At 48.6% G+C, this 24,192-nt stretch overlaps 7 protein-coding genes across 7 annotated transcripts; 3 read left to right on the top strand and 4 right to left on the bottom strand.

Moving 5' to 3' along the window:
- Window positions 1-167: 167 nt before the first annotated feature.
- Window positions 168-1,394, top strand: EPUS_08144 (uncharacterized protein; the record flags this gene model as incomplete). Its single annotated transcript, XM_007804923.1, has 1 exon — window positions 168-1,394. The coding sequence occupies one exon, from the start codon at window positions 168-170 to the stop codon at window positions 1,392-1,394; it is 1,227 nt and encodes a 408-aa protein (XP_007803114.1).
- Window positions 1,395-4,451: 3,057 nt separating this feature from the next.
- EPUS_08143 (uncharacterized protein) lies at window positions 4,452-5,600 on the bottom strand (the record flags this gene model as incomplete). Its single annotated transcript, XM_007804922.1, has 5 exons — window positions 4,452-4,561; window positions 4,619-4,854; window positions 4,902-4,992; window positions 5,040-5,130; window positions 5,187-5,600. 5 exons carry the CDS (start codon window positions 5,598-5,600, stop codon window positions 4,452-4,454), a joined length of 942 nt encoding a protein of 313 aa, XP_007803113.1.
- A 69-nt stretch (window positions 5,601-5,669) lies between these two features.
- On the bottom strand, window positions 5,670-6,281 carry EPUS_08142 (uncharacterized protein; the record flags this gene model as incomplete). Its single annotated transcript, XM_007804921.1, has 3 exons — window positions 5,670-5,916; window positions 5,971-6,077; window positions 6,141-6,281. The coding sequence occupies 3 exons, from the start codon at window positions 6,279-6,281 to the stop codon at window positions 5,670-5,672; spliced, it is 495 nt and encodes a 164-aa protein (XP_007803112.1).
- Window positions 6,282-6,491: 210 nt separating this feature from the next.
- Window positions 6,492-8,369, bottom strand: EPUS_08141 (uncharacterized protein; the record flags this gene model as incomplete). The annotated part of the gene is made up of 2 exons (XM_007804920.1): window positions 6,492-7,940; window positions 7,995-8,369. The coding sequence occupies 2 exons, from the start codon at window positions 8,367-8,369 to the stop codon at window positions 6,492-6,494; spliced, it is 1,824 nt and encodes a 607-aa protein (XP_007803111.1).
- Window positions 8,370-8,717: 348 nt separating this feature from the next.
- EPUS_08140 (uncharacterized protein) lies at window positions 8,718-13,476 on the top strand (the record flags this gene model as incomplete). Its single annotated transcript, XM_007804919.1, has 3 exons — window positions 8,718-9,003; window positions 9,078-11,625; window positions 11,682-13,476. 3 exons carry the CDS (start codon window positions 8,718-8,720, stop codon window positions 13,474-13,476), a joined length of 4,629 nt encoding a protein of 1,542 aa, XP_007803110.1.
- Window positions 13,477-15,886: 2,410 nt separating this feature from the next.
- On the top strand, window positions 15,887-19,990 carry EPUS_08139 (uncharacterized protein; the record flags this gene model as incomplete). Its single annotated transcript, XM_007804918.1, has 4 exons — window positions 15,887-16,045; window positions 16,518-17,209; window positions 17,265-18,682; window positions 18,738-19,990. The coding sequence occupies 4 exons, from the start codon at window positions 15,887-15,889 to the stop codon at window positions 19,988-19,990; spliced, it is 3,522 nt and encodes a 1,173-aa protein (XP_007803109.1).
- A 1,172-nt stretch (window positions 19,991-21,162) lies between these two features.
- Window positions 21,163-22,194, bottom strand: EPUS_08138 (uncharacterized protein; the record flags this gene model as incomplete). The annotated part of the gene is made up of 2 exons (XM_007804917.1): window positions 21,163-21,894; window positions 22,015-22,194. 2 exons carry the CDS (start codon window positions 22,192-22,194, stop codon window positions 21,163-21,165), a joined length of 912 nt encoding a protein of 303 aa, XP_007803108.1.
- Between the last annotated feature and the right edge of the window lie 1,998 nt (window positions 22,195-24,192).

Genomic DNA, 24,192 nt, shown 5'->3' with positions numbered 1-24,192 from the left:
GATATTGGAATCGGATAGTCATGGAAAGAAAGAAATATCTTTCGTGATCGGGAAGGAAAGCTCCCAGTAGAGCTTCGCAAAGGCTTCGACGCTCCCAGCATACTATGGCCTGAAGTCCCATTACTGTTATAACAGCGTCAACGAAACCGCCTTCGTCGAAGTTCTTGATGGCAGAAAAGACATACTGGGAATCCCTCTCCGAGAAAGATAGACAAGATTCGGTAAACAAGGATGTATCAAGAGCCTTGGGCGATAAAATCGGCTGGGCATACACAGGGGTTCTAAAGCAGAAATGGAACGATGAGGTGTTACCTGCAATCTTGCTCATCATCAATAACAAGGAAAACTATGAGAAGGTTTTTCGCAAGAGCAATACTCGAGTGACAAGATATTGTGCATTGTACATGGTTGGTGAGGCACAACAAGATCCGAATGATAAACCTTGGGAGTGCGCACAACCTACTATCGTCACTTTCCACCCCAAATTGAGAATTGCGCGGAAGCTTTGTAAGCTCCTTAAGCAGAACGAGTGCCTAAAAAAGTTGAATCTTGGCTTCGGCTTCACGTTCTTCGAAGACCAAAAAATTGTGCTTACCGCCGGAAATGATGAATGGTATAACACATTATTTCAGCAAGAGATTCTTTGCGGCCTGCCTTTCTGGACGCCTTGTTTGCCCCAAACACCATCTTCAATATATCAGCGAGCCACCATTAGTGGTGTTATTCTCGTCAATAACGTACCCTTTCTTCTCACTGCGGCGCACGTTTTTTATCCTGGTCACTCTGACAATGGAGACGACGCCGGCAATGACGACGAGGATGACGACGACGACGACGACTCAACTGCGTCAAATCTATATACGGATGGTTCCAGTGCAAGAAACACTCCACGGTCAGTCGAATCGTCCGATATCACCCCATTGTTTCGTGATCACATCTTGGACCATCTTAGGGACAAGGACGTGTACATTTTCCGAAAACCAGAAGATTCCCATACTGACGACCACCCTGTAAGCTCTGAGTCCGCCTCTTCAGACCCTAGTGCCTTCAAAAGATTTGGTTATCTCAGTCAACAGTTGATTCAACTAGACATAGGTCTTGTCATCTGCTCTGACCTGGACTGGGCTCTCGTCACTCCAGACTCTTGGAAAACCTTGAAACCTAACAAGGTCAAGTCTCCTGCTGGAAACATCGTCAGTGTTGATTCCATAGCATACAATCCACCTGACGGCTCAGCTATTGTTGTTGTTGCCGGTACAAGTGGCGTTTTCGAGACACAAGCTTCAGGACGCGTCAATGGAATCATTCTCCCTGGGTCAACGCATATGCAAGAAATTTGGACGATAGATACATGCTGCCGTACGCTTTACTCTCTACCCTGCTGTTTCGGATGACTAATACTTTACTCCGTCAGGGACAGGAGACTGCGGCTCATTAGTAATTGATGCTCAACATGGCGCCATTTATGGCATGATTGTTGCAACATCTAACGATACGCAGGAAAGCTATCTTGTGCCTGCCAAGAATATATTGGATAGTCTCAAAGCAAAGTGGTCTACCACCAACGTTGGATTTTTCTCAGAAACTGACGTGGCGGAGGAAGAGAGAGAGCGAAGAGTGCCTACCCACAGGCCCCCGCAGGCGACGAATATCAACGAGCCCCTCAATACAGGAGCTGGGTCCCACCCTCCATTACAATCGGTGTCTGGGGGATCTCTTCCGCCGCAAGGGACCAGACACTACAGCGTTTATCTTGTCTTCTGTTGTCAATGTGCTATGGGACCCTTCCTGCTTATTACCAGCTCGCGATGTTTGAACTGCGACCATATATACTGCAGGTACTGCAGAATTTCCAAGCCTTGAATCAAGTGAATAGTCAGGAATACATTGGCCCAGATCAAGAAGACGCCAATGCCCGAAGATATCTTTCTATCTCCATCAAATTAGCGAAATTAGATTCACATGGCAACCAGTCTTGAGGGCGATCAAATATGAGAGACGTGAAAGGCGTATCCCAAACGTCCGCTCGTTTGATGTATGGCATGCTCATGCCGGGATATGATATTTTAGCCAGAGATATCTCTAGCTCGGTCCTAGGGCAAGTCCTTGCGAACCAGGAAGGAGCCCATACACGTATTCAAGAAGTGCTTGGGGTTCCACTATATGTCAAAGAACCGGACGGGATAGCTAGCTATACGATAATCTCCTTCAAAACGGGAGTCGCACAAGTATCTGCTTGCGTATACGACTATCTTATGTGTACGTCATTGATTCAGAGAATACTACCAATCCAAGATATGACAGTATGCTTTTATGGCTCCTACCATCCCAGAATGAGCCAACCTTAGTCTAGACCCAGCAACAACAATGGTAACAGTTTAGCGCTTTTGTCGGATACAAGTAAGATACGACTACCGGCACAGTGTCAGATTTTGCGTTGCATGTCCGAGGTTTAGCCAAGTTAAGTTTTTCCGTTGTGGGTGTAAGCCGGTGCTTCGAGAAATTGAGCCGTTTAGGAGTGTATTAGCTTCTTGACGAACTGTGCTGACTAATCGACGGATCTCAGTGTGGAAATAGCAGGTTGTTCTATCTAATTCAGTGCGAGGAGCGCGCATTTATACGTACAAAGTTGCTATATCAAGCGAAATAGCGCGAAACGCAGATACCAAAAATACATGCGTGGCTGATGCAAAACGCGTATCAAATCTGTAACAAAACGCTGGTGACACACGTAGCAAAATAAGCGCAAACTGTATTTTTGGGTTCTACACACCCCCCCAGGGTCAAAGCGTGCCGGATTGAGCCTGGTATGAAGCTCACGATGCTGCTATGTATCGCCTAAATAGGGATAGCGCAGAGTTTCGATATCCGGCCCTGTTTCTGTGTGCTGCGGCGCCTGCGCCTGCTGCGGTTCTGCCGCCAAACGAGTCGATATATCGACTAAATTGAGCTGTTCGACGAACGCTGCGTGCTTCTGCGCAGGAAGTGGCTTCGTACGCTGCGTGCTTCTGCGCAGGGAGTGGCTTCGTGAGGCCGTCAGCGGGCATTTCTGCTGTTGGTATCCATTCTAGGTCGATTTTGCCGTTCTGTATCTCCTGGCGCAGCCCCAGTGGCGGTGGATATCGACGTGCCGTAGCTTCGAATCGAGTTTAACAGCCTCCTTCGTCAAGATACGTATAGTTTGCATGTTATCGCAGTAGATCTTGACGTGCTGATGCATATCGAATTGAACGGAGTCGAAAAATCTGCGCCACCAAATTACCTCTCTACCGGCTGTGGATAGAGATAATAGCTCCGCCTCAGTACTGGAGGTTGTAACCGTTTTCTGCTTGGCTGCACGCCAATCTATAGGCCCTCCGTATAAGACTGTTTATCTATACTACCAGAATCAGAAGAAGCTCAGCATCATTTTGATATAGAAATTATACAATCTAGATGCGTAAGTAAGCCGCAAGAGCTGGTTTTGGTTTGACCACGCAGCGCCAGCAACTCCGCACAGCCTCCAAATATTTGCAAGAGTTTCGCAATGGACAGTATGCGTATTTACTACGGAGGAATTCCACCAGCGTAAACTAAATTTTCGGAAACCGAGGAGGCTATCTTTCTTAATAAGATAAGTGTCAGAGAATAAAGAAGTAGTACTTCGACTATATGAATTGGGCGGGAAGGGCGGGAGGAAAAGGAGGACGAGAGGGAAGATAGTGGAGAAGGGGAAGATGTCTCCCCCGGCTTTAGGGGGCGGTGGCGGAAGAAGCTCCAGCGTAGAGAATACCCATTTCTCTTAAATGAACAGAGTGGCGCTGAACGGCTATATTGGAGACTGTTGACAAGAGGCTACCCTGAGGCAGGATCATACAGCACTCACCCACGAATTACTCAGGAGTGCTGAGCGCCGCCGCTTCTCTTCGAAAATATCGACTGTCTATGTGTAGAGGTATATCCAACTTAATGGTGGCTGGGCTTGGATCTCATATCTAGAGTTACGCCAGGGGGGAGGGAATTATTAACGTAGCGAATTAAATCGAAGGTCGCATGACTTCGCGTGCCCAAATATCGCGAGCACATTTCCGTCTTTCTGTTCCCTGTTGCAACTTATCTCGAGAACAGAGGGCAGAAGATTTGAGCGTAACACAATATACGAAGTTGCAAATCAAGGAGGTAATGCATTGAACTTGATTGGCCATGTCTCATAGGACTGGTGATGGCAATCACTGCTTACAATATATGCTTCTCACGGCTACATTCATCTGGTCCTTTCATTGGAAACTTTCACTATCCCTTAGGGGCTTCATAATCTTTGATCGGGCCATTCGAATTTCAGCTCTTTCACAGCCTAGGGCTAGAGCCAACAAGTCAACATCTCCCTACCCCTATCCTTTGATTATGTCATCGCAAGCAGGACATCTCAATGTATTGGCATCGTCCGTGCTCTCGTGTCTGGCTACACATCATCAGATCTCTAAAGCTGCCTTCGTAAAAACCAATGCCCTCACTTCGATGCTCTGGCGCGGGATAAAGATTTCTGGGGTATGTGGGTTGCAAAATGAGGCGTGCGGCGCAACTTTATCCTTTCGTTTAGCTCGGCATCCCAACGAGTATTAGACATAGGAATACTCACATGAGGCCGGCTTGCTTAGGTCGGAGTCAAAGTTTTTAAAGATCAGAACTTCGTTTCGCCTCTGCTTGCTCATGTGATAGAATTTCTGTCGAGGGTTGAATTTGACATAGAGCGTCGAGCCAGTATACTGTCTGCGAACATGATCGGCTTCGACAAGGTCCGATGTCTCAACTGTAGTACCATCGCAGACTGCCAACGGCCAGTCTTCCACGCAGTCAATCAGAGGCCGCCAAACACTGAATCCAGTCAGTGCCTTGGATCAAATGCACTCAATGCGACGTACTTCAGGACCCTCACTCTGCCTCTCAGCAATCGATCGGCATCTTTGCTGAGTTGAAGTTGGATTCGGTTGAGCACTGCGGCAGGACTCTGGTCTAGAACTGGTTCAATGGTGTGAGTCGAGCATCAAGGGGACACTCACCAACATGAACATGCATGGCCGGTCGGAGCCACTCTGTCAAGTCATTCAAATCGATTACGGCACCCTCGACCTCTGGGGCATTCTTTCTGAGCTTTGATGGAATTAGCATCCCGATCGGCCAGGGTCGGGATACGAGTCTGCACAGACTCTCCAGTCAAAGAAGAAAACTTCATCCACTCCATCCGCTTCCTGTCGCAACAGAGATTCAACTTCTGGTAGGTAACTCTCCTCAACATGCCTTCGATTTGTGAAATCTCTCAAGGCGGTCTCGTGGTTGCAGTACATGAATCCATGCTGGTCGAGGGAGAAATTGGTCTCACTGGCTCGAACGTCCTTTACCTTCAGTTGGTTATCCTCGAAGACGAGATTCGTGGTTCGCTTGTCTTCGACATGACTTGGGATGTTAATGAAGATCTGGAAGGGCTTTTCGACCTCATAAAGCGACTGCCATTGTAGGAACTTCATTGACGCCAGAACATATGAATCTGCGCCTTCAGTCTCCTCCAGCCCACCATCAGAATCAAAGCCCTTCCTGCCAACATCCACAACCTCTCCAGGCATCCTTCGGCATCGGTTATTGAATATGAATAAGTCGGCTGGAGACTAAATTATTGTATGTACAGTACCAGCTCATGCAGCCAAGCTGCTTCCCTGAGTTCTGAATGGACAAGAAGGGTCGAGCGTGCCGCCCACACTTTTCTCGACCTTGACCAGATCCTTCCCGTCGTCAAAGCGGCAATTCGCCTGGTCCCTGAACGCAAGTCGCCACGGCTGGGTGCGTGTGTCCTGCTCGGTGGCGCGTATTGTTTCTGCAACCCAAGAGGGGAGAGGGTCTGAGGACTTGGCCGTCGTCTGAAGTCTGGTCTCGACACCCTTGCTGTCTGCCGAAGTCAGCATCAATGTCCAAATTGATGGTGTATCAAGTGCGTACCCAACATGTTCAATATTTTCTCGGAAACCAATGATCAGTTCGGATGCAGAAGCCTCTCGTTTATTTGGTATCCTTGACGTGTAGGGAGTGTACCCCTCCCGATGCAGCTAACCCCATGCCTTAATACTAGATAAGTTAGTTATCGATCCCCCCGAACTTCCTGCCCTGACCTTGGCGCCTACACAGATCACATAGGCCGCTGCTAACTCGTGCATGGATGTTATGATTACAGTTTCGTCATCATCTCGGAATAACCCAGTCAGCCCGTCCCAAAGCTGCATTTGCCGTTCTGTGCACCTTAGGCACGCCATTGTCTCGAGGCAGATTAGAACCTCTCCTCACAAACGATGTAAAGGGCCCGCATCTTTTAAAGCAGGATAAACCGCTAAGCGGTCGCTGCAGTATCAGACTTCAACATTATAATTGTATAATTGAATCTCCGACAGAGTGCACAGTATTTACATTCAATCCAAGTGAAAATCTCTCTGAGATGACCAACCACAGGGAATCACTAGCATCAATTATGCCAACGGCTCACTTCCACCCCCAAAATCAGTCCACAAGTCGACAAGAGGCTTGAGGATCGCGTTCGCAGCATCCTGCTGGAAGATGGGGTCCTTGAAGCTGAGTGACTTCTTGCCGTAGCCATCTGGTGTTTGCACCTCTTGTTTCAGGCAGGTCAAGACCGCTTGATGGTATCGAACACCTTCTTCGTGTAGAATACAGCCCGAATTCATCAAAGCAGCGGCGATTGCGAGATCCCGATAGTAAGGATCGCCGCTAATGTTCTGAAATTGGCCTTGCATACTGGCAAGACGTTTGCCAAATGCAAGTTCAATGAGCGCGAAACCCAGTCGCGTAACAGCGGGCTCCCCTGGAGTCAGCCTCAGAAGGCTTGAGTCACTTTGGTCAGAAATGGAAGATATTGAATGGCCTTTGTATTGCGAATAGAATTGATGGGTTATGAAGAGGCTGAGATTGTCGAGCTGTCGGCCTTCCAGACCCGCTATTGAGAAGTCTCCCCAAGACCATGAGCTGGTAATCCAAGGAGTCAAGCAAAGTTGGAGGACTGCAGTAGTTAAGTGCACAGCGAGCTCAACGCGAACTCCTCTGGCCAGCTTGCATGAGTTACTTGTGAAGATGTCCTCCAACGTCGTCATGTTCTGCACCGATGAATCCTTCTCCGATTGATCGGCCAACAGCTCATAAGTATCAGTGCCCACTGTCGGTAATGCCCCAATGCTTTTGCTGTCTTGCTGCCCACCTTCGGAAACGTCCACAGACTTAATTGTCTTGCACAAGTCGACTATTTGTTCTACAGCGGGGTTTATACATTTGACCACGGAAATCGAACAGCTTCTTGAGCCGCTAAATTTCGTCACAGTGGTGTTCGTAGAAATGTTGCTGCCCACCAATGACAAGTCGGAAAAGCTTTTAGACAGCTCAGAACTCGATGCTCGTTTGTACATAGCAAATCGACTCGTTTCGATCCGAAAGTCTTCATCAGATGTGCCCGTTGACACCAGACTGTGGTCAGAAGGCCTTGTGGGGCTGGCAGACTGAATCCTGAGAGGCGCTTGTATTGATTCATAGTCATCCCCAGGCTCTTCGACCGAGAACAATAAATTCAAAACAGGTTTCTTGCGGTCGCCCCTCGCATGGTAAGAGCGAATCTTCCGTCTTTTCAAGGGCGGAAGGCGAAGCTTTGTCAGATGAGGACCCTCACAATTGCACTGATAGCTCTTGCGAATGGTTTGGTAGACATTGGTAGCATGCTCTAGGCCCGAGACAGAGGGGAGGCAGGCCGATGCATTGGCGCTGGGTGCCGCGTTCGCTTTGGGAACTGCGAAGACCTGTCCTAACTTGGCATTGAGCTCTTGAAGACGCTGAAGTCGTTTCCTCACCCCCGAGTCTTCCCGTGTGTGTCGAGCTGTTTGAAAGGTATAGCTGAAGCGGCTGCCTATTGTATTCTGCACAGAATCATTAACTAAGCGGAGAGAAGCGCCGACGAGCTTTAGACTTACCGCATCTGGTAGTGTCGTGTAGCTGAGCGCCTTTTTGATGGCGCACAGCTCTTTGTGAATATCATTGAGCGTAACCAGCAGAAATGCTGTTGTGGTCGTCCCAAATGATTGCTGGACCGCTGACTGCAGGCCCGGATCTTGCCAGCGGCCAAATTTATTCGATTTAGGGTCGAGCATGTCCCTCAGCGCTTCGACAGACACACTTGGCATTAACAGATGCCCCATCCAGCTCCGAAATATTATTTGTTCTGCAAGGATGTCTTTGATCAAGTACTCGAGTGATTGGCCGCTTGTGAGATGCTTGTAGGTACGCACCCCATCCACTATAATCGGAAACAGCGCGAGGACAACCCCCGCGACCTCGAAGCCGCTCATCCTTGCGTCGCCCTTGATGTCATTTCATGATGGGCAGCCATTCTGGGAGCTTCTTTGGAGACGAGGAAGACGCCTTGAAAGAAAAATGAAAGATCTTGCTATTGCGGCTAAGCCCTTTCCCATAGGCGGAGCTTGCCCCGCATAGACTTGCACTGGCCGAAGGCGGTGATTGTGGCTAATGGAGAAGTGGGTGGCTCCCACAGACATGGTTCAGGCTGCTAGGTCTTGAAGCGTCATAGTCTCAAACTCAGCACCGCCAACATAGTAGTATGACCCCAGTCAACAATATCTCACAATACATACTCGCACTGCAAAACCAGATGAAGACGTCCGAAATTGACTCGAAGCATGGCCAATCCCAGAGCGAGTACCGCGGTCGCGGCAAACACCATCGCCGCAGAATTCGAAGACTGCATGGAGACATACCAATCTCTTTGCTCTGCCATGCAGGCCAATGTGGCTGCATGGTCAGGCACGACATCTGCGGTATGCGAGTATCGCAAAACCTTGCATCAGTGGGGATATAGAACTGGTGCAGCTACACGAGCTCTGGACTATGCCCTCCACAAGAACTCCGACCTCCGGGATGAGGTCCTTGAGCTTCTTGAAGGCTTCAAAGCGACTCTTCAGAGCAGTAGGTACTTTTCCGCCTTCATTCATTGACTGAAAATGCTTGTTGTTGTGGTGGTGCTAAGCCTATGCCTCCAGCGTTGGAGCTTGTACAGATCGCCGCTCTGCCCCTACTAAGTCCAGCGTTACTTGATTACCCACAAACATCCTACTTCGACAGATCTCCTAACGACCGGACGGGGCTCGGGGCACGGCCTGTTTGCGAAGATGATTTACAACCCAAGCTCGAAGACATATGCCACACTCTGAGCCTTCTGGAACGATTATCCCCTACTCTGGGCAATCCACCCCCCATGGATCTCTTCAACGCCGATATCCATGATAATGGAACCGAGACAGAGATCTATCTCGCAAGAAGGATGTTTCCCAAGGCATCAGATTTGCTGGCATGCCGCCTCGGCAAAGCAAACTGGCAGCGTCGCCTGTTTCTCAGATCACTGCGAGCTCGGTTGCGTAGGGAGAAGTCATCGGCCCACCAGATGGCTATAACGCCTGGAAGCAACCGTCAATTTCCCTTGATATTATCTCAGAGATTACCAACAGCTCAGAATCAGTTCAATTCGAAACTCCCTCCCTCTCATCGTTCAATTCTTGGCAGAATCAATAGCAGGAGAACGTCTACCAGTGATTCAACGGCGAACACCAGTACATTTTGGTCAAAATCCGAGTCTCTGACTGCTGAGACAGCCACCTCGGTTGCAGAGTCTGATGATCGTGGAAAACCTAGTCAACTGACTGTGCCAGCTCCTCCAGTCGCTCTTGAGAAGGGCGCCACTTTTCGATGTCAATATTGTTGCCTCGACATTGTTGTGGGAGAAACCTGTGCGGAGCTACGTCGAAGATGGCTTGATCAGACCAAAGCTACCTGTGCGGATGCTGGGAATACACCATTGAAGTCCGAGGCAAACCTTGAACTGCCCACTTCTCTCGAAGTCTCGACTAGTGCGGACTGGGTTGCGCATGTGTTTGCAGACCTGGAGCCTTACATCTGTACCTCGGAGCCATGCTTTCATGCGACAAAAACTTACGGATCCATTGCTGATTGGCTGAAGCATGAGCTTTCCGTCCACAGATTAGCCAGAATCTGGACTTGTCAGCTCTGCCAGGAAGACTTTGGGCACAGTGGAGCTTTTGAAGCTCACTTAGTAACCGCACATCAAGTTCACCCTGAGCAAGCGCCGGCATTGTCGAGCTTCTGCGAGAGATTCACGGGGGATCCCCCTGACCTTGATTGCGCGCTCTGTGCATTGAAATGCACCAGTGTTGATTCTTTTCGAACTCATGTCGCTGGACATCTAGAACAGCTGGCACTATGCTCGATCGAGCCGGATGAGAAGGCAGAAGAGGAAATACCCGCGTCCCCCATCGACCAGGCGTCTCCTGCGGATTATGCTCGATTGGAGGAGTTTGTCTTCTCTCAATCACAGTATTATTCGCCGGATGTATTCCGAGAGCACGTTACAGACGCAGCCCAAAAACAGGTTTTTGGACAGAATATTATCTCGCAGTGGTCAAGAAGTGAAGCAGGCAAGTCAACCAGGATCGAAAAGTCGAAGCGTCCACCTATGCAAGGTCGAGGGCCCTCTTACAGTTTCCTATCCAACGCGAGAAAACAAAAGGCCAAAGAACTGGGCGCAGAGCAGGAACCACAAACGCCTCCCGTGGGAGCTTCCTCTACCCCTAGGGAGACCGTTCGAACAAATCCACCTCCGAGAAATGTTGACTTCGTTGGCCGCATCGGTGATCTGGACAACGTTCATCGGGAGTTGTCAAGACCAGGAAACATCTGTGTACTTAACGGAATAGGTGGTTTGGGCAAGTCGGCTCTTGCAGCGGAGTATACATACAGGTTCGCGGTCGCTTATTCGTATATCTTCTGGGTAGAGGCTGAAACGCCCATGATTTGTGCCGATACTTTTGCTCAGATTTCAATCACGACGGCCGCGCAGAAAGGAATTCCACTGCCTTCTTTCGACGAGCAGAGACTTGTCGATCTTAGTCAAGAATTCTTGGAACAGACAACCGATAGGTGGCTTCTAATTTTCGACAATGTCGACCAAAAGCTCGATCTCCGTCGATTTCTACCAATTGATATGGCCAGGACAGCCGGATCAGTCTTGATTACCACAAATAAAGGCGACATTGGACTGGCAAGCTCACCATTCACCTTCACTCAGATTAATCTTGGGACGCTAACGTTGGAGGAAAGCCGACGGCTCCTTCTATCAGCAACCCCTGGGCCGCATCATCAGGACGCGAAGTCACATCCGGAATACAGACTCGCAGGAGAGATTGCGAAACGTGCTGACAGGCTACCGTTGGCATTGTCCTTGATCGCCGGATACGTCATGGTATCACGCTGCACCTTGGCCGACTTTGTCGACCTGTGGAATGAGAGGCGGAAGAATATTCGGACATCATTACAGTCTTCAAAGTGCCCTGTCTCGGAGACCGATGAGGCAATGGAGACACTGTGGGACATCGGGCTTCGAGAAGTAACCAGCGACGCTCGAAAGCTGCTTAATATCCTTGCCTTCCTAGACCCTGACCACATCCAGAAAGACTTGTTGGTTGGACCGCACGAAGATCCCATGCTTGAGTTGCTTCACGTCTCCGAAGCTGGCAGGTAAGTCCTCCGGGCGATTCACTCGAAGGTCCTCGATGAACTCACCTCTCCTGCAGATATAGGCGTATGACAAACGAGCTCAAAACACGCCGATTGATTGCGATCGAGTTCAAAAACGGCGAAGAAGTTATCAGCATTCATCGTAAATTGCAGGCGAGAATTCTACGAGACCTCGACAAGGACCCTTTTTCGCGCGGGGGCGTTTTCAATCAGGTATTTTCGCTTGTGCGTTCCCGCTTTCCCAGCGCCTCGCCAATCCAGGTGCCTGAGCCAGAAAAGTGGCCGATGTGTAAGAAATACTTGCCCCATGTTCTAAGTATCCAGCGTCTAACGCTTGGAACTCTAATTCACCTTCCGTTTACTGAAGAGCTAGCGAAACTCTTTTCTGACGGCGGCATCGATCTTTGGGAGCGAGGCTTAACCACAGAAGGACTGAAGCTCATGAAAACTGCTGAGTCAATACTGGACCTTCTAAAGGTTGATAAGTTCCAGCTACTCCGTGCCGACATTCATGTTATCATTTCGCTGCTGCTGCAGGATTCTGGCCTCGTACATATTGGCGAATGCCACGACCGAATCAAGACTGCCCTTGATATCCGCAGAGACTATAGCGACAATCGTGAAGCATTGACCTATACCAGAAATGATGAGGTTCTACTGTATAATGCTTGGTCAGACTACGCATGCGTCCTTCTGCAAATCAACATGTTCGAAGAGGCCGAGTTCATCTTCGAGAGATGTTTCCGGCAGTACCAGGACTGGGGAAGCACAAACGTCATTCCGTACGAGTACGCAAAATACTACCACCATGTGTCATTCTGTCTTATGTACCGTGGCTCCGCGGACGAAGCGGTGGCTAGTGCTGAGAAGGGTCTCGTCTACGTTGAGCAAGCCACTGGCAAAAGTGCAGCTTACTATCGATGGAAGTTCGACCTTGCGTGCTTGCTACTCCAGCATCCCAAGTTCCTCGAATCTAGTTCATGGCAGTCGAGAACTGTTGACATGCTCAAAGACATCCTCGCTGCCCGACTTCTGCTCCATGGCAAATTCGCCTTTTTGACACTGGAGAGCTATTACGCGCTCGGCGCTACCCTGTTCTATCTCGGGAATTTGCCAGATGCTGAAAATTGCCTGCGAACAATACTGGAGATAGAGAAGGTCCGACCAGGTTCATGTAGCGAGGTTGCGCTTGCGAGGACCCAATTTCTCCTCAGCGAAATTCTTCTCTTAATGGAGGAAGGCTCGCAGGCTTCGCAGCACCCGACCTCGAAGTCAGAGGCAGCTACCACCGCGGCAGCAGCAGCAGCAGCAGCAACGGAACAAGTACCAGCCAAGGAAGCATCGGTATCGGCACCGTCGGTGCAAGCAGATCAAGCTCAACCGAAGGAAGCATCAGTATCATCAGCACACCCACCACGGTGGACGGGTCAGCACCTTCCCACCTCCGGCATGGTCTCAACACCTGCCGCTACAGCGGACCACCGCCTCGAAGAAGCAAAAGACCTCGCCCGCTCCGCCCAAAAGGCTCTCGATAAACTCAAATCACAGACTTCCGGACCCTTGGCGCAGCTAAACACAGACACGCAATCAGCCGCAGCGAGGACGTTCGTAGAGGAGCATCCAATGGTGCTGTACGACCTAATGCAGCCTGTGTTCGATGGGAGATTTGCGGGAAGGGATGTGATGGAGTACTTGAGGTTGATCAAGAAGGAGGAGAAAAAGAAAGAGAAAGTCAAGGATGAGCTTGGTCCCATGGCGAAGCAGGTACTGGACAGCATAGAGGAGCAGGAGAACGAAGAGAAGGAGGCCTCGCGTGAGACGAGACTTCCCGGGGCGAAAGCAAGGGAGTGATTTGAAGCTGCTGGTATGTCCCATCAGCGGCTGGATCAGTGAAATGTGGAGTGATTGACAACTGGTGGTAGGTCATTCTGCTGCTCACATCAACGAAGTGCCCACATCGGAGACGCAATAGGGATTCATCCTCGGATCGCTAGCTGCTACTGATCAAGTTGTCTAGACCTATGTCTATGAAGATCCACCGTAAACATCTCTCGCCTGAAAATTTAGACCACTTCTGTTTGCTATAGGAATGGGACCGGTCGAGGCATCCTTTTCCCTGACGCCTCTCGGGCTGAAGCGGACTGGTATCCCTGCGAAGGGGGGGGAATCATTACCAAGAGATAAGTCGACCACGAGTTGCGAGATGGGCTGTTTGAGCATACGAGGATGCTGAAGGAGAAGGGTTTGGTTACAAGCAGCGATCGACAAAAAATAAAGCTACGACTTACGGCTGCGTTAAGCCACTTGATTGTGTATAATGATGCGAATCAGCTGTATCAGAAAATAAGCCCGGATTAGAGGAGAAATCTCTGATGGCCTGGAAGAATGAGCCGGGGGGATTTTTCTTCTTAGGAGGTACCCTTCTAATGGTCGCTGGGAAGGGGTGTGGAGAGGGTATGCGACGAAGCAGATGAGTCCACGAACCTGTTGACGCGCACGAAGATGAGATGACTGCAAGCATGAAGGTAGACGATGCTTAAACATGGAATGAAAGGAGATGAGTAAGAGAAGGAAGGTAAGGGGAGAGACGAAAGAACAAAGATGATCGGTGGGAAGTTGGTACGCGGTCAAGAGTATTCAGCTATGAGCTATGAAAATATAAAGAGACAATGAGACTTGACGCATGGAGCTAGGAGATATGAGACATGAAATACTTAATGCACAATCTTAATGAGGAACAATCATGAATATGTATTTGTACAGCCATCCTTTAGGGATTCGCTCTGCCCAATGTGATTCTTGATCGCTACTGTAATACAGATCGTTTGTTGGGTATGAGTCGTTAAGTATCCAGATGAAAGCACTGTCTCGAACTGGGAACTGACTACTCAACGTAGCCACCAGATATTAGTAGCCTGGCAGTAATAGAGAAGTACTAGTGGTATGTATGAGCGTCCGTTCCAGTGCGCCGAGAACTTGTCAAGCCAGTCACTCACTCAGTCTACTTACCCAGGATACACTTTGTAGGATGTGCGTCGCCTGACCCGATTTATTCAATCCGAGTATGGTATCGTTCATGCAGCGCCTTTAAGGATCATATCCCTGGGCTGTCTCTCTCTCTCTCTCTCTCTCTCTCTCTCTTTCGCTTTCTTCCAGCTCAATTCCATGCTGGAGGGGTCTGTCTTGCGGTCAGTCGGCCAACATGGCCATTTAGTGTTAGGAGGCACGGAACAGCAGAGCCAGGGTGGGGTCCAGAGATGGTGTCATCAGCTTGCTCACATCGATGGGCCTTGCAGTGGTTGGAATCGAGTAGAGGGGGATCTTGGCTTGCTGCACTGCAATGTCAGTTAGAGCAATTGGATTTCTGTGCGTTGAGATTTGGGCGAAATATATATATATATATATATATATTTTGCTGTTTGAATTGGTTCTCTGCTTGCTGTGGATAGGTTTGGGGACCTATGAATGAATGTTCTGATGCTCGTTTGGTGGCCGGTTTGACCAACTGGATGGTTGGATGGATGGATAATGTATGGAGTGGTGCATCAGAAGTTATCAATATACGCTAATGAGGATAAGTAAAAGCTCACTAGCCCTTCCTGTCTTAGTACACTGTTAGTTGTTAGTAGAAACATAAGGATCGTCTGAAGGGGCGGATGGGTGAAACTTGACTAAACAGACCTGTGAGCCACGTCAAATGGCCTAAAGAGGACCTCCGGACCCTAGCAGTCTCTAGAGATAGGGGGGCCATAAATCCTTCACCTCTCAATTACCACCAACATCACACATCATCATGCATTGTCGTGCGTGTGCATGGCTTCTGCCATGGGTCGTCTCAGAAGGCTGGTGACGAACAGTGCTGACTAATCGACGGATCAGTGTGGAAATAGCAAGTTGTTCTATCTAATTCAGTGCGAGGAGCGCGCATTTATACGTACAAAGTTGCAATATCAAGCGAAATAGCGCGAAACGCAGATACCAAAAATACATCCGTGGCTGATGCAAAACGCGTATCAAATCTGTAACAAAACGCTGGTGACACACGTAGCAAAATAAGCGCAAACTGTATTTTTGGGTTCTACAGCTGGCTGTCCTTGACACTTTCCCAAATACTGCCATTGGTAAACCAATGTGTTAGTCAAATTGATGGCCGATGTGGCAATACATTTAAGCCGCAAGTCGGCCATAACGGTTGTTGCTTTAAACTTCCTTGTTCTTCCCGTCTGCCGCTTCAAGAAATCAAGCACTTTAACTGTGCAGAATGTCTGGATTGGAGGTACTTGGTGCTGCGTCTGCAATTGTTCGCCTCATTGAAGCAGCTTCTAAAGCCGTCGACTTTATTCAAGCGGTCAAGGATGCAGATAAAGAAGCTCTTGAGTTCTCGTCCCGAGCGCGAACCATTCGTTACCTCCTTCAAGAGGTTCGTTTCAAAGTGAACGAACAAGCACCCAGCAACGGCAAGGAGAACGATGGAAGGCAGAAATTGAGAGGTTAAACCCGGTATTCACAAGACTGGAGGCAGCATTTAACGAATTCAGCAATCATCTCCAGGGTCAGCTTGGTTGGAGAGAAAAGCTTGGTTGGACAGAAAAGTTTCGTTGGCCTATGCACAGGAAGAAGGCTGAGGCTATCCTCGTCCAGATCGACTCACTCGAGCAATGTCTATAGACGGCATTGATGGGTGGCATACTAGAGCTTTCTAGCTCCATATCCTCAACATTGGAAAACCTGAGCGGTTACATTCGTCAATTGAGCTCCAGAGTGCAGCAATTGCATTTAGGCATTGAGAAATTGTAAGATACTGGCAAGGCACTTAAAGTTTTCATCGCATCTCAGGCGCAGACGGCTGTCATCAAGTCCCTCGTGCCTGACGAGATCATGATGGATTCTAGGGAATGTGGGAATGGCATCCTTCTTCAGGTGAATGGCTCAAAAGATCCAGAGAGTATCAGGATTGGTATAGTATCAAGGGCGCCCGTCTTTGGTGGTCTGGAGTTGCGGGCGCAGGAAAGACAGTCCTCGCAACCATCGTGGTCCACGACTTGAGTGCTCGCTATGCTCAAGACAACCATACACAAGTCTTGAAGATTTACTTTGATAACAGTCGTGAGCGAAGTCGTACTGACTGCCTAGGAAGCCTGTGGAGGCGACTGGCGTCCAGGCGACAATTCAGCGACAAAGAGATTGCTCTCTTGGACAAAAGATACGTCGAGCAGCGCATACTCCCCGATCAGGCGAAATGGAAGGAGATGATAGCGAATGAAGCTCAGCGTTATAGGAAGATTTTTCTGATTCTTGATGCTTTGGACGAGTTTGCAGACCGTCATCCTATGCAATTTGTCGAGGACCTGGTGAGCCTGCTGCCATTGGCGAACACGTTGATCACATCGCGACCAGACCTCCGCATCAGAAATGCGTATCGTTTGATAAAAGCGGAAGCCTTGCGGATCGAAGCACATAATGTGGACTTACAGGAATATGTTCACAGCAGGATCACAGGCAGTGCCAACATGGATCTTGTAGTGCAGGCACCTGATCTGGGCGATCTAATTAAGGATATGGTCCTTAAGAGCTCTCAGGGGATGTATGTGCCGTTCCTTCACGCCTTTGCTAGTTAGCCCAACTAATTTGTGCTACAGTTTTCTGATGGCTAAGTTGCTTATGGACGATATTGAAACTCAGCGAACGCTGTCGAAGCTCAGAAAAAAGCTGGACGATCCTCCGGGAAACCTGAAACAAGCCTACGACAATTCCCTCCTGAGAATCGAAAGACAGGCAACAGTGGATGCTGACATCGGAAAAGAGGTTCTGTTTACACTGTGTATTGCGAAGAGTCCACTCACTGTCAAGCAGCTACAATCCGTCATCTCTCTGGACTTGGAGGACGTTTCGCTGGGCCCTGAGGACGAAATAACGGAAAGAGCCTTGATTGGCAGCTGTGCGGGCGTGGTAGTCGTTGACGAGATCAGCCAAATCGTCCGCTTCGGTCATCAGACGACTCGTGATTATCTCTATGAGTCCCACGCTACCCAGATCGCGCAGGCACAACTAGTCCTACTTAAAAAGTGTCTGACGTATTTGAGGTCTCCCAACGTACGGATCGAGCGCTGGTCTAAGGATGACCACATCCAGCGCCTGCTGAAAGTCTACCCTTTCCTCGAGTACGCAGCAGTCCACTCGGGTGACCACGCCAGGGAAGTCGGCACTGAGCACCAGGAAGAGCTCCTAAGCGATATCATGGATTTGTTGCAACAGGATGAAAATCTCGCTTGTGCTGTACGCGTCCTGCTGTACAAGACTAGTAGTGACTGGATAGGAAGGCACAAATGGGGAGCTTGGGGCGCCGAACAACCAACAAAGGGCAAAATGCGAGGCATAAATCTGGTCGGATATTGTGGTCTTGACCATGCCCTGACGCACATACTCCGGGCTTCACCAGGTGAATACCTCCGATCACAGGATAGTTCTGGCAACGCTTTGCACTGGGCGGCGCGAGGAAACCATGAAGCCGTCCTGAAAATACTTGTGGAACAACCAGGCGTTGAGCGACCAATCAAGCAATACAGTGAGCTTGCACATACACCTTTACATGTAGCTCTTGTCTTTCGGAGGACACTGGCATTGGAGATTCTCCTAGACAATGGTGCAGATCCTTCCATCAAGGTTCAAAGAGAACCGGATTGGCATTCTCTCCAACTGGCTATCCGACATGGGCCCTCCGGGCATGTTGACATTCTTCTCAGAAGAGGCAATCAGGAGAGTCTTTTATGGGCTCGCGACATTCTTGGGAGGCTTGCTTTGAATATTGCTGCTGATTCTGAAGACACTGAGTCGCTTGACAAATTTTTGCCACTCTACTCTCACGCCGTCAGGGATAGGCATGAAATGGCTGAACTAGTCGACTTCATGCAGCAGAATCCACTTCATCAAGCGGCTCAAAATGGCCACAAACGTGCCACTGAAGCTCTCCTTCAGCACGACCTTGCTAAAGTCTTCGCTCAAGGGACCAATTACCGCAAACACCTTCCGTGTCGCTGCCTGGAATGGCAGACTCGAAGTATTGGAGTCGTACTTCAACAGGCTTGACCGAGACTGGCTCATAACACAGGAAGAAGCCCTCTGTGATGCTGCTTCAAGGGGTCATCCGGAAGTCCTCCGTGTCCTAGTAGACTTTTTCGGTGCTTCCCAACATGCAGATCGTCTATTCAGACGCGCGCTGGTCAACGCTGCGGAAGATGGTACGATAGAGAGTGTTGTAGCTTTGACAACGAAAATAAATTTCGCTGCGCAGCATGATGACCTCTTTTCTGCATTACTAGTGGCAGCTTCCAATGGGCATTTCGAAGTGGTTCGCCATCTGCTTAAGACTGGAGCGCCGATCAATGCGCAAGATCACCAAGGATACACGGCACTACATCTAGCGGCAAGCAATGGTTTGACGGTCGTAACGCAGACGTTAATCGCAGCAGGAAGTAGATTAGGCATTAAAGATGTGCGTGGAAGGACACCGTTGGCACTGGCTTTGCAAGAGAAAACGGCTTCGCAGGCAAGAAAACTAGAAGTGGTTCGCCATTTGTTGAAGATGGGAGCACCTATTGATGTGCAAGATCATAAAGGACACACGGCGCTTCATCTAGCAGCAAGCAAGGATATGGGGCTGGTAGCGAAGATGTTGATTGCAGCAGGAAGCGAATTGGACACTGAAGATGCAAGCGGAAGGACGCCGCTGGCATTGGCCTTACAAGAGAAGGCGGCTGCCACTGCGAAGCTGCTGGTTCACGCCGGAGCAGCGGTTCCCCCCTTTGATGACTGTCGGGATTGGCTTGCCAGTCCAGCCGGGTACAACCGATACAAAGAACTTGATGAAGTGGAGCGCGCCCAAATCCAACAAAATATCCAGTCCGCTCCACATGCTCCGTATACGCCATTGTCGGCCGACGAAATCTTTCGAGCAGCGCTGTATGTTAGCAAGATGCTAGGCTTCCGGCGGGAGACATTACCACTCGTGAATTTGATCCTGGAACTCGCTGAATACTGGATCGTATCCGACAGTCAACGCGACGGCGAACATGATTTCGACGAGAACGACCGCACTCCCGTCTATCTCCGAAGCCTTCCGATAGTGGGGCGGAATGCGAATCCTGTACGCCGCATCGAAATCTACATCGTTAGTCATGATCAGAGCTCTCAGAACGGCCCTGGCAGTTTCGACAATAGCTGGACGTGGTTCGAGGTGAGGAGACAAATGCGAGGAGGGCAAAAGGGCATTCCGCTCCGGCTTCTTCTCAACAAGACGCGTCGTCGTGATTGGACGAGATGGCGAATATCATGGCCGCACCGGCAAGGTTACGACCGGACGCCTTAGACCGTTGGTGATGCGGAGAAGGAGGCGTGGCTTTCGCAGTTGGGTCCTGGCGAGCGAGTTCTTGTGATCCCCAAGGCTCAGTTCCAGGCCTGTGTGAATTACGTTCGCAGGGCAGAGGTGACTATCTACACTACATGCTTGCGTGAGGTGGCGTTTAGAGCGAATCAACCGAGCAGCGGCCAGCAGCATCTGGCATTGGGGTTTGCAGCTTAGTAGAACAACATCATGGTTTACTAAATCAAATGCTCTTAGGTAGTACTGTGGTGATCGTTCCCGTCAAGGAGACTGGATCGGAAGGTTGAGTCGTGGGCTCTAGGCATGCCCATCCCAGATTTTGGGTCGGACCCACGTGAGTTACCCATCGCTTTCACTGAATTTACCTACACCGAGACGTCCCTTTCCGTGTGGAATACCTCTTTGTGGAAGGATGAGGAAGAATAACAACAGAGTGTATTGGTTTCTTCGCTACTTAGTCTTGCCTGCAGACTTGGATTTACTCAATTCGAGCTTGAAAACTTCTGGAGTCCTGCCATTACGGTAGGTAGTTCCTTCTGGGAGATGCACCTAACTCTCAATAGTCACCAGTCAGCGTTGGAGCAATTGGAATAGTAGTAGTACTGAGCAGTGTCAAGGTTGAGTACTACCTTGTATCTACAATGACTACCTACAGATCTGTGCTCCCTCACCATCTGAGAAAGGATTGATGTAACGGGTCGCAACGCGAAGCAGGTCCAGCTCAAGTATCTCGCTCCTCTGGAGTTTCACGGTAATATCAAGCCGCAGAGTCTCCTGGTGCCGCCCACCAAAGGTCAACCAAGCACAGATATATTACACCAAGAAAGGCGTCTGATGATATAAGGATCACCAACGCTCAAATACTAACAAACTCACTTTCACTCTCGAAATTTGATTTCAAGTACACGGTGCATAATTCGAGGCCTGACCTGAACTCAAAACTCTTCATCGAGCTAAAGTATCTACAGGAGATGCCTGTCTCATGCAACATACGCCTTTAGATTACCGGTGACTGCAATGTGACTCTGTCTTCAAGATACGCCAGATTCAGCCCAGGGATATCTTCGTCGGCCTGTAAAAACTGCGATATCCGATTTGCTAACCAAACAGGATTCTCGTCGGCTGTGTATTTTGTCAGCAAATTCACAAATCAGATTTCAGGCACGGCCAAATTTTCCACCGATCCAGTGACCGGCTTTCGGAACTATGTCAGCGGTCAAATCGCTTGCGACTGGCGAGAAAAGCTGCTCAATCAGCGACGTATTGGACAAGCTTGCCTCTCCTCCCAAAACAAGCGTCGGCCCCGAAAACGGTTGCGGTATCAGCGTGCTACTGAAAAGGGCCGGGTCCTGCGCAACGGTGAGGTTCGAGAAGTACTCGAGTCCCGACCTCAAGTACCCGGGCTTTGCAATTGAATCCGTGCACAGCGTGAGTAGGTCGTCCGAGATAGCGGAGGTTCCAGAGTAGCCCACGTGGTAGAAGTACCAGGACAGCATCTGCTTCTCCCGCCCCTGGATGAAGAATTGCGCCGCGTCAGGCACGCTGAAGAAGGCTAGCTGCCAGTTGCTGTACAGGTTCCACGTCGGGGTGGGGGCTTGTAACGTCTCGTAACTCAGTCCAGGGAGCAGATACTCTGAAAGGCCGAGTCGCTTGATACGGCCCCGAATCTTCGCTGCCAAGGCTGCGGCAACACCCGTGCCTTTATCGTGCGCAAAGACATACGTCTGATTGATGTTCAAGAAGTCTAGAACAGCCTCGAGATCATCAGCGGCGGCCGAGGCGGTAAAGTTGTAGCTGAATGGGATGGAAGAATCGCCCGTGCCGCGCAAGTCCGGGGCGATAACGGTGTAGTTCTGGGCGAGGATAGGACCAACAATGTTCCAAGTAGGCTACGCATGTAGTTTAAAGGACATCAGAAGCTATCTCCGGGGGAGATAGAGAGGGGGAAGAGAAGAGGGCGGGAAAAAAAGAAGATAGAGCATTGGAAAATCACAATAAGATGGACTCACGGAATGCTGCGGAAAGCCATGCACCAGCATCAGCGGAGGGCCCGATCCATAGTAACGAAGATGAATGCTAACGTCGGGCAGAGCAACCCGCAGATGTGGCCAGTCGTTGAAGGAGCTAACCTCCGCCAGCGCCGGGAAAACGAACAATGCACAACGACTCAAAACTCGCAGCAGATACATCCTGTTAGAGCGCTTGACAGAGGGGTGAAAAGAATATTGGGAGAATTAATAATTGCGGGAGCGCCGGGAGTTGCTCTCTCGTATGCCCCGCAACGGATTAGTAAGGACTCCAGCTGCATAGTCGAGTACTACAGGTACAGCGTCGTGCATCAAAAGTCATCAATATACGCTAAAAACTAGAGCGCTGCTAGCAAACATTAGCTGAGCTTAGCACTGCGTAATTCGTGGCCCATAGAGAGGAACACTAACGGTGGCCCCTGATAGTCCCCATAATCTGCAGAGATCTCTAGGGCCTCTGGGATTCCATTTAGTGATGAAGTGGATGTGTGGAATTCTATCTACCTTGCAGAATCTATCTCAGAAGGAGGAGCAGGCTAATATAATGTGCGGAGTAGCACGTGCGCAGTCAAGTGACACGCGGCGCCAGGGATTGGCTGTACGCTATAGGCACAGGGAAAGGCGGGAGGCTTATCCAAGCTGATTATGTGAAGATTTTAGAGGAGGTTGTGTTGCTCCAGAATGGGACAAAATCTTATTTTGATCGAAGATAACGATAGACCACATAGTACGAAGGGCAAGGCCAATAACAAGGCTAAGCAAGCCAAGATCAAGCTCGACAGCCAAAGCTTACAGATGAGCAACTTTAACGTCTTTTGTTTCCTTCAAACCCTATTCGAAATCAATATTATAAGCATTAAATTGAGCATTTTGGACTCTCTTGTACTGTTTGTACACTTTAATTAGCTCTTTAAGATTACAAAAACTATACTTAGCAATATAAATTAGTATAAATAAAATAGCTTTTAAAAAATAATAAAGAGAAATAAAAGAAGTATAGAAAAGAATACTAAAATAAGAGTATTAAGGACTATTAAGCTAATATTTATTTTATAAATAAAGCTTATATAGATCTATCAGAGGTCTTTTAATAATATATTCTATAAGAGAAGGGCATTTATTATAAATCAGAAAATATACAAGAACTACATAAAAAAAAGAGTATAAAGCTTTATATTATAGCTTAGATTAATTAGTATTTAAAGGCTAAAAAGTTAGAGTTCTATAATAATAAAAATAATTATCTTAAGCCTCTAAAGAGACCTAACAAGCTATAAAAGAGAAGATATAAAATAGAAGAATACTTTTAACAGTATATTAGGGCTTAACTAGTTAAGATAAGTCTTGATTAAAAGCTAGGTCTAAGTGAGTTAGTTAGGTAGAACAGGAAGTACAGTAAATAATACTAGGATGTCTTTAACTTATGTTGAAGTACCGCCTTGCAGGAGGATACTGTTCACCTGTTGTGGTCCTGTCCTTGCCTGTCTAAATCTATCTAGATCTATCCAGCAATAGCCTAATAGGGATTTCCTGTGCCAAGGCACAGGAAATTAGGGCACGTGACCACTAACATGGCGCTAGGCCGCTTTGGGAATTTGGCTGTACATGTACAGCCAAATTCCCAAAGCGGCCTAGCGCCATGTTAGTGGTCACGTGCCCTAATTTCCTGTGCCTTGGCACAGGAAATCCCTATTAGGCTATTGCTGGATAGATCTAGATAGATTTAGACAGGCAAGGACAGGACCACAAAACACCTTATAACATTACTTATACGGAGACGTCTTTAAGCGTTGTTCCTAAGTGCTTATACTTGAGCACCTCTAAACACTATATTAAAGGGTACTGATCTTATAAGTAGTTCAGAGTCTTTTAGGCTTATCTAAGCCTATTATAGCTTCTTTATAAAGTGCTAGGTAATCCCTTAGTGCTTATCTGTGCTTAGCATGTTTATATACTATAATATTATCTCTTCCTTTTACTAGCTTAGTTCTATAAGCTAAAAGAGTATTGTATAATTTCTGAGGTTCTTTTAATTCTTTTTTTTTATAATATCTTTATCTACTTTATATATTAGTAAATCTTTTCTTTATATTTATAGTTAGATTCTTATTATAAAGATAGTTCTTTAAAGTTATTAAATTAATATGCCTTATTTAGTAT

This window comes from Endocarpon pusillum (genome assembly GCF_000464535.1).
Source record: "Endocarpon pusillum Z07020 unplaced genomic scaffold scaffold3698, whole genome shotgun sequence".
NCBI classification, from domain to species: domain Eukaryota; kingdom Fungi; phylum Ascomycota; class Eurotiomycetes; order Verrucariales; family Verrucariaceae; genus Endocarpon; species Endocarpon pusillum.
The sequence above is the reverse complement of the archived record's forward strand: the minus strand, read 5'-3'. Positions and strand labels throughout refer to the sequence as shown.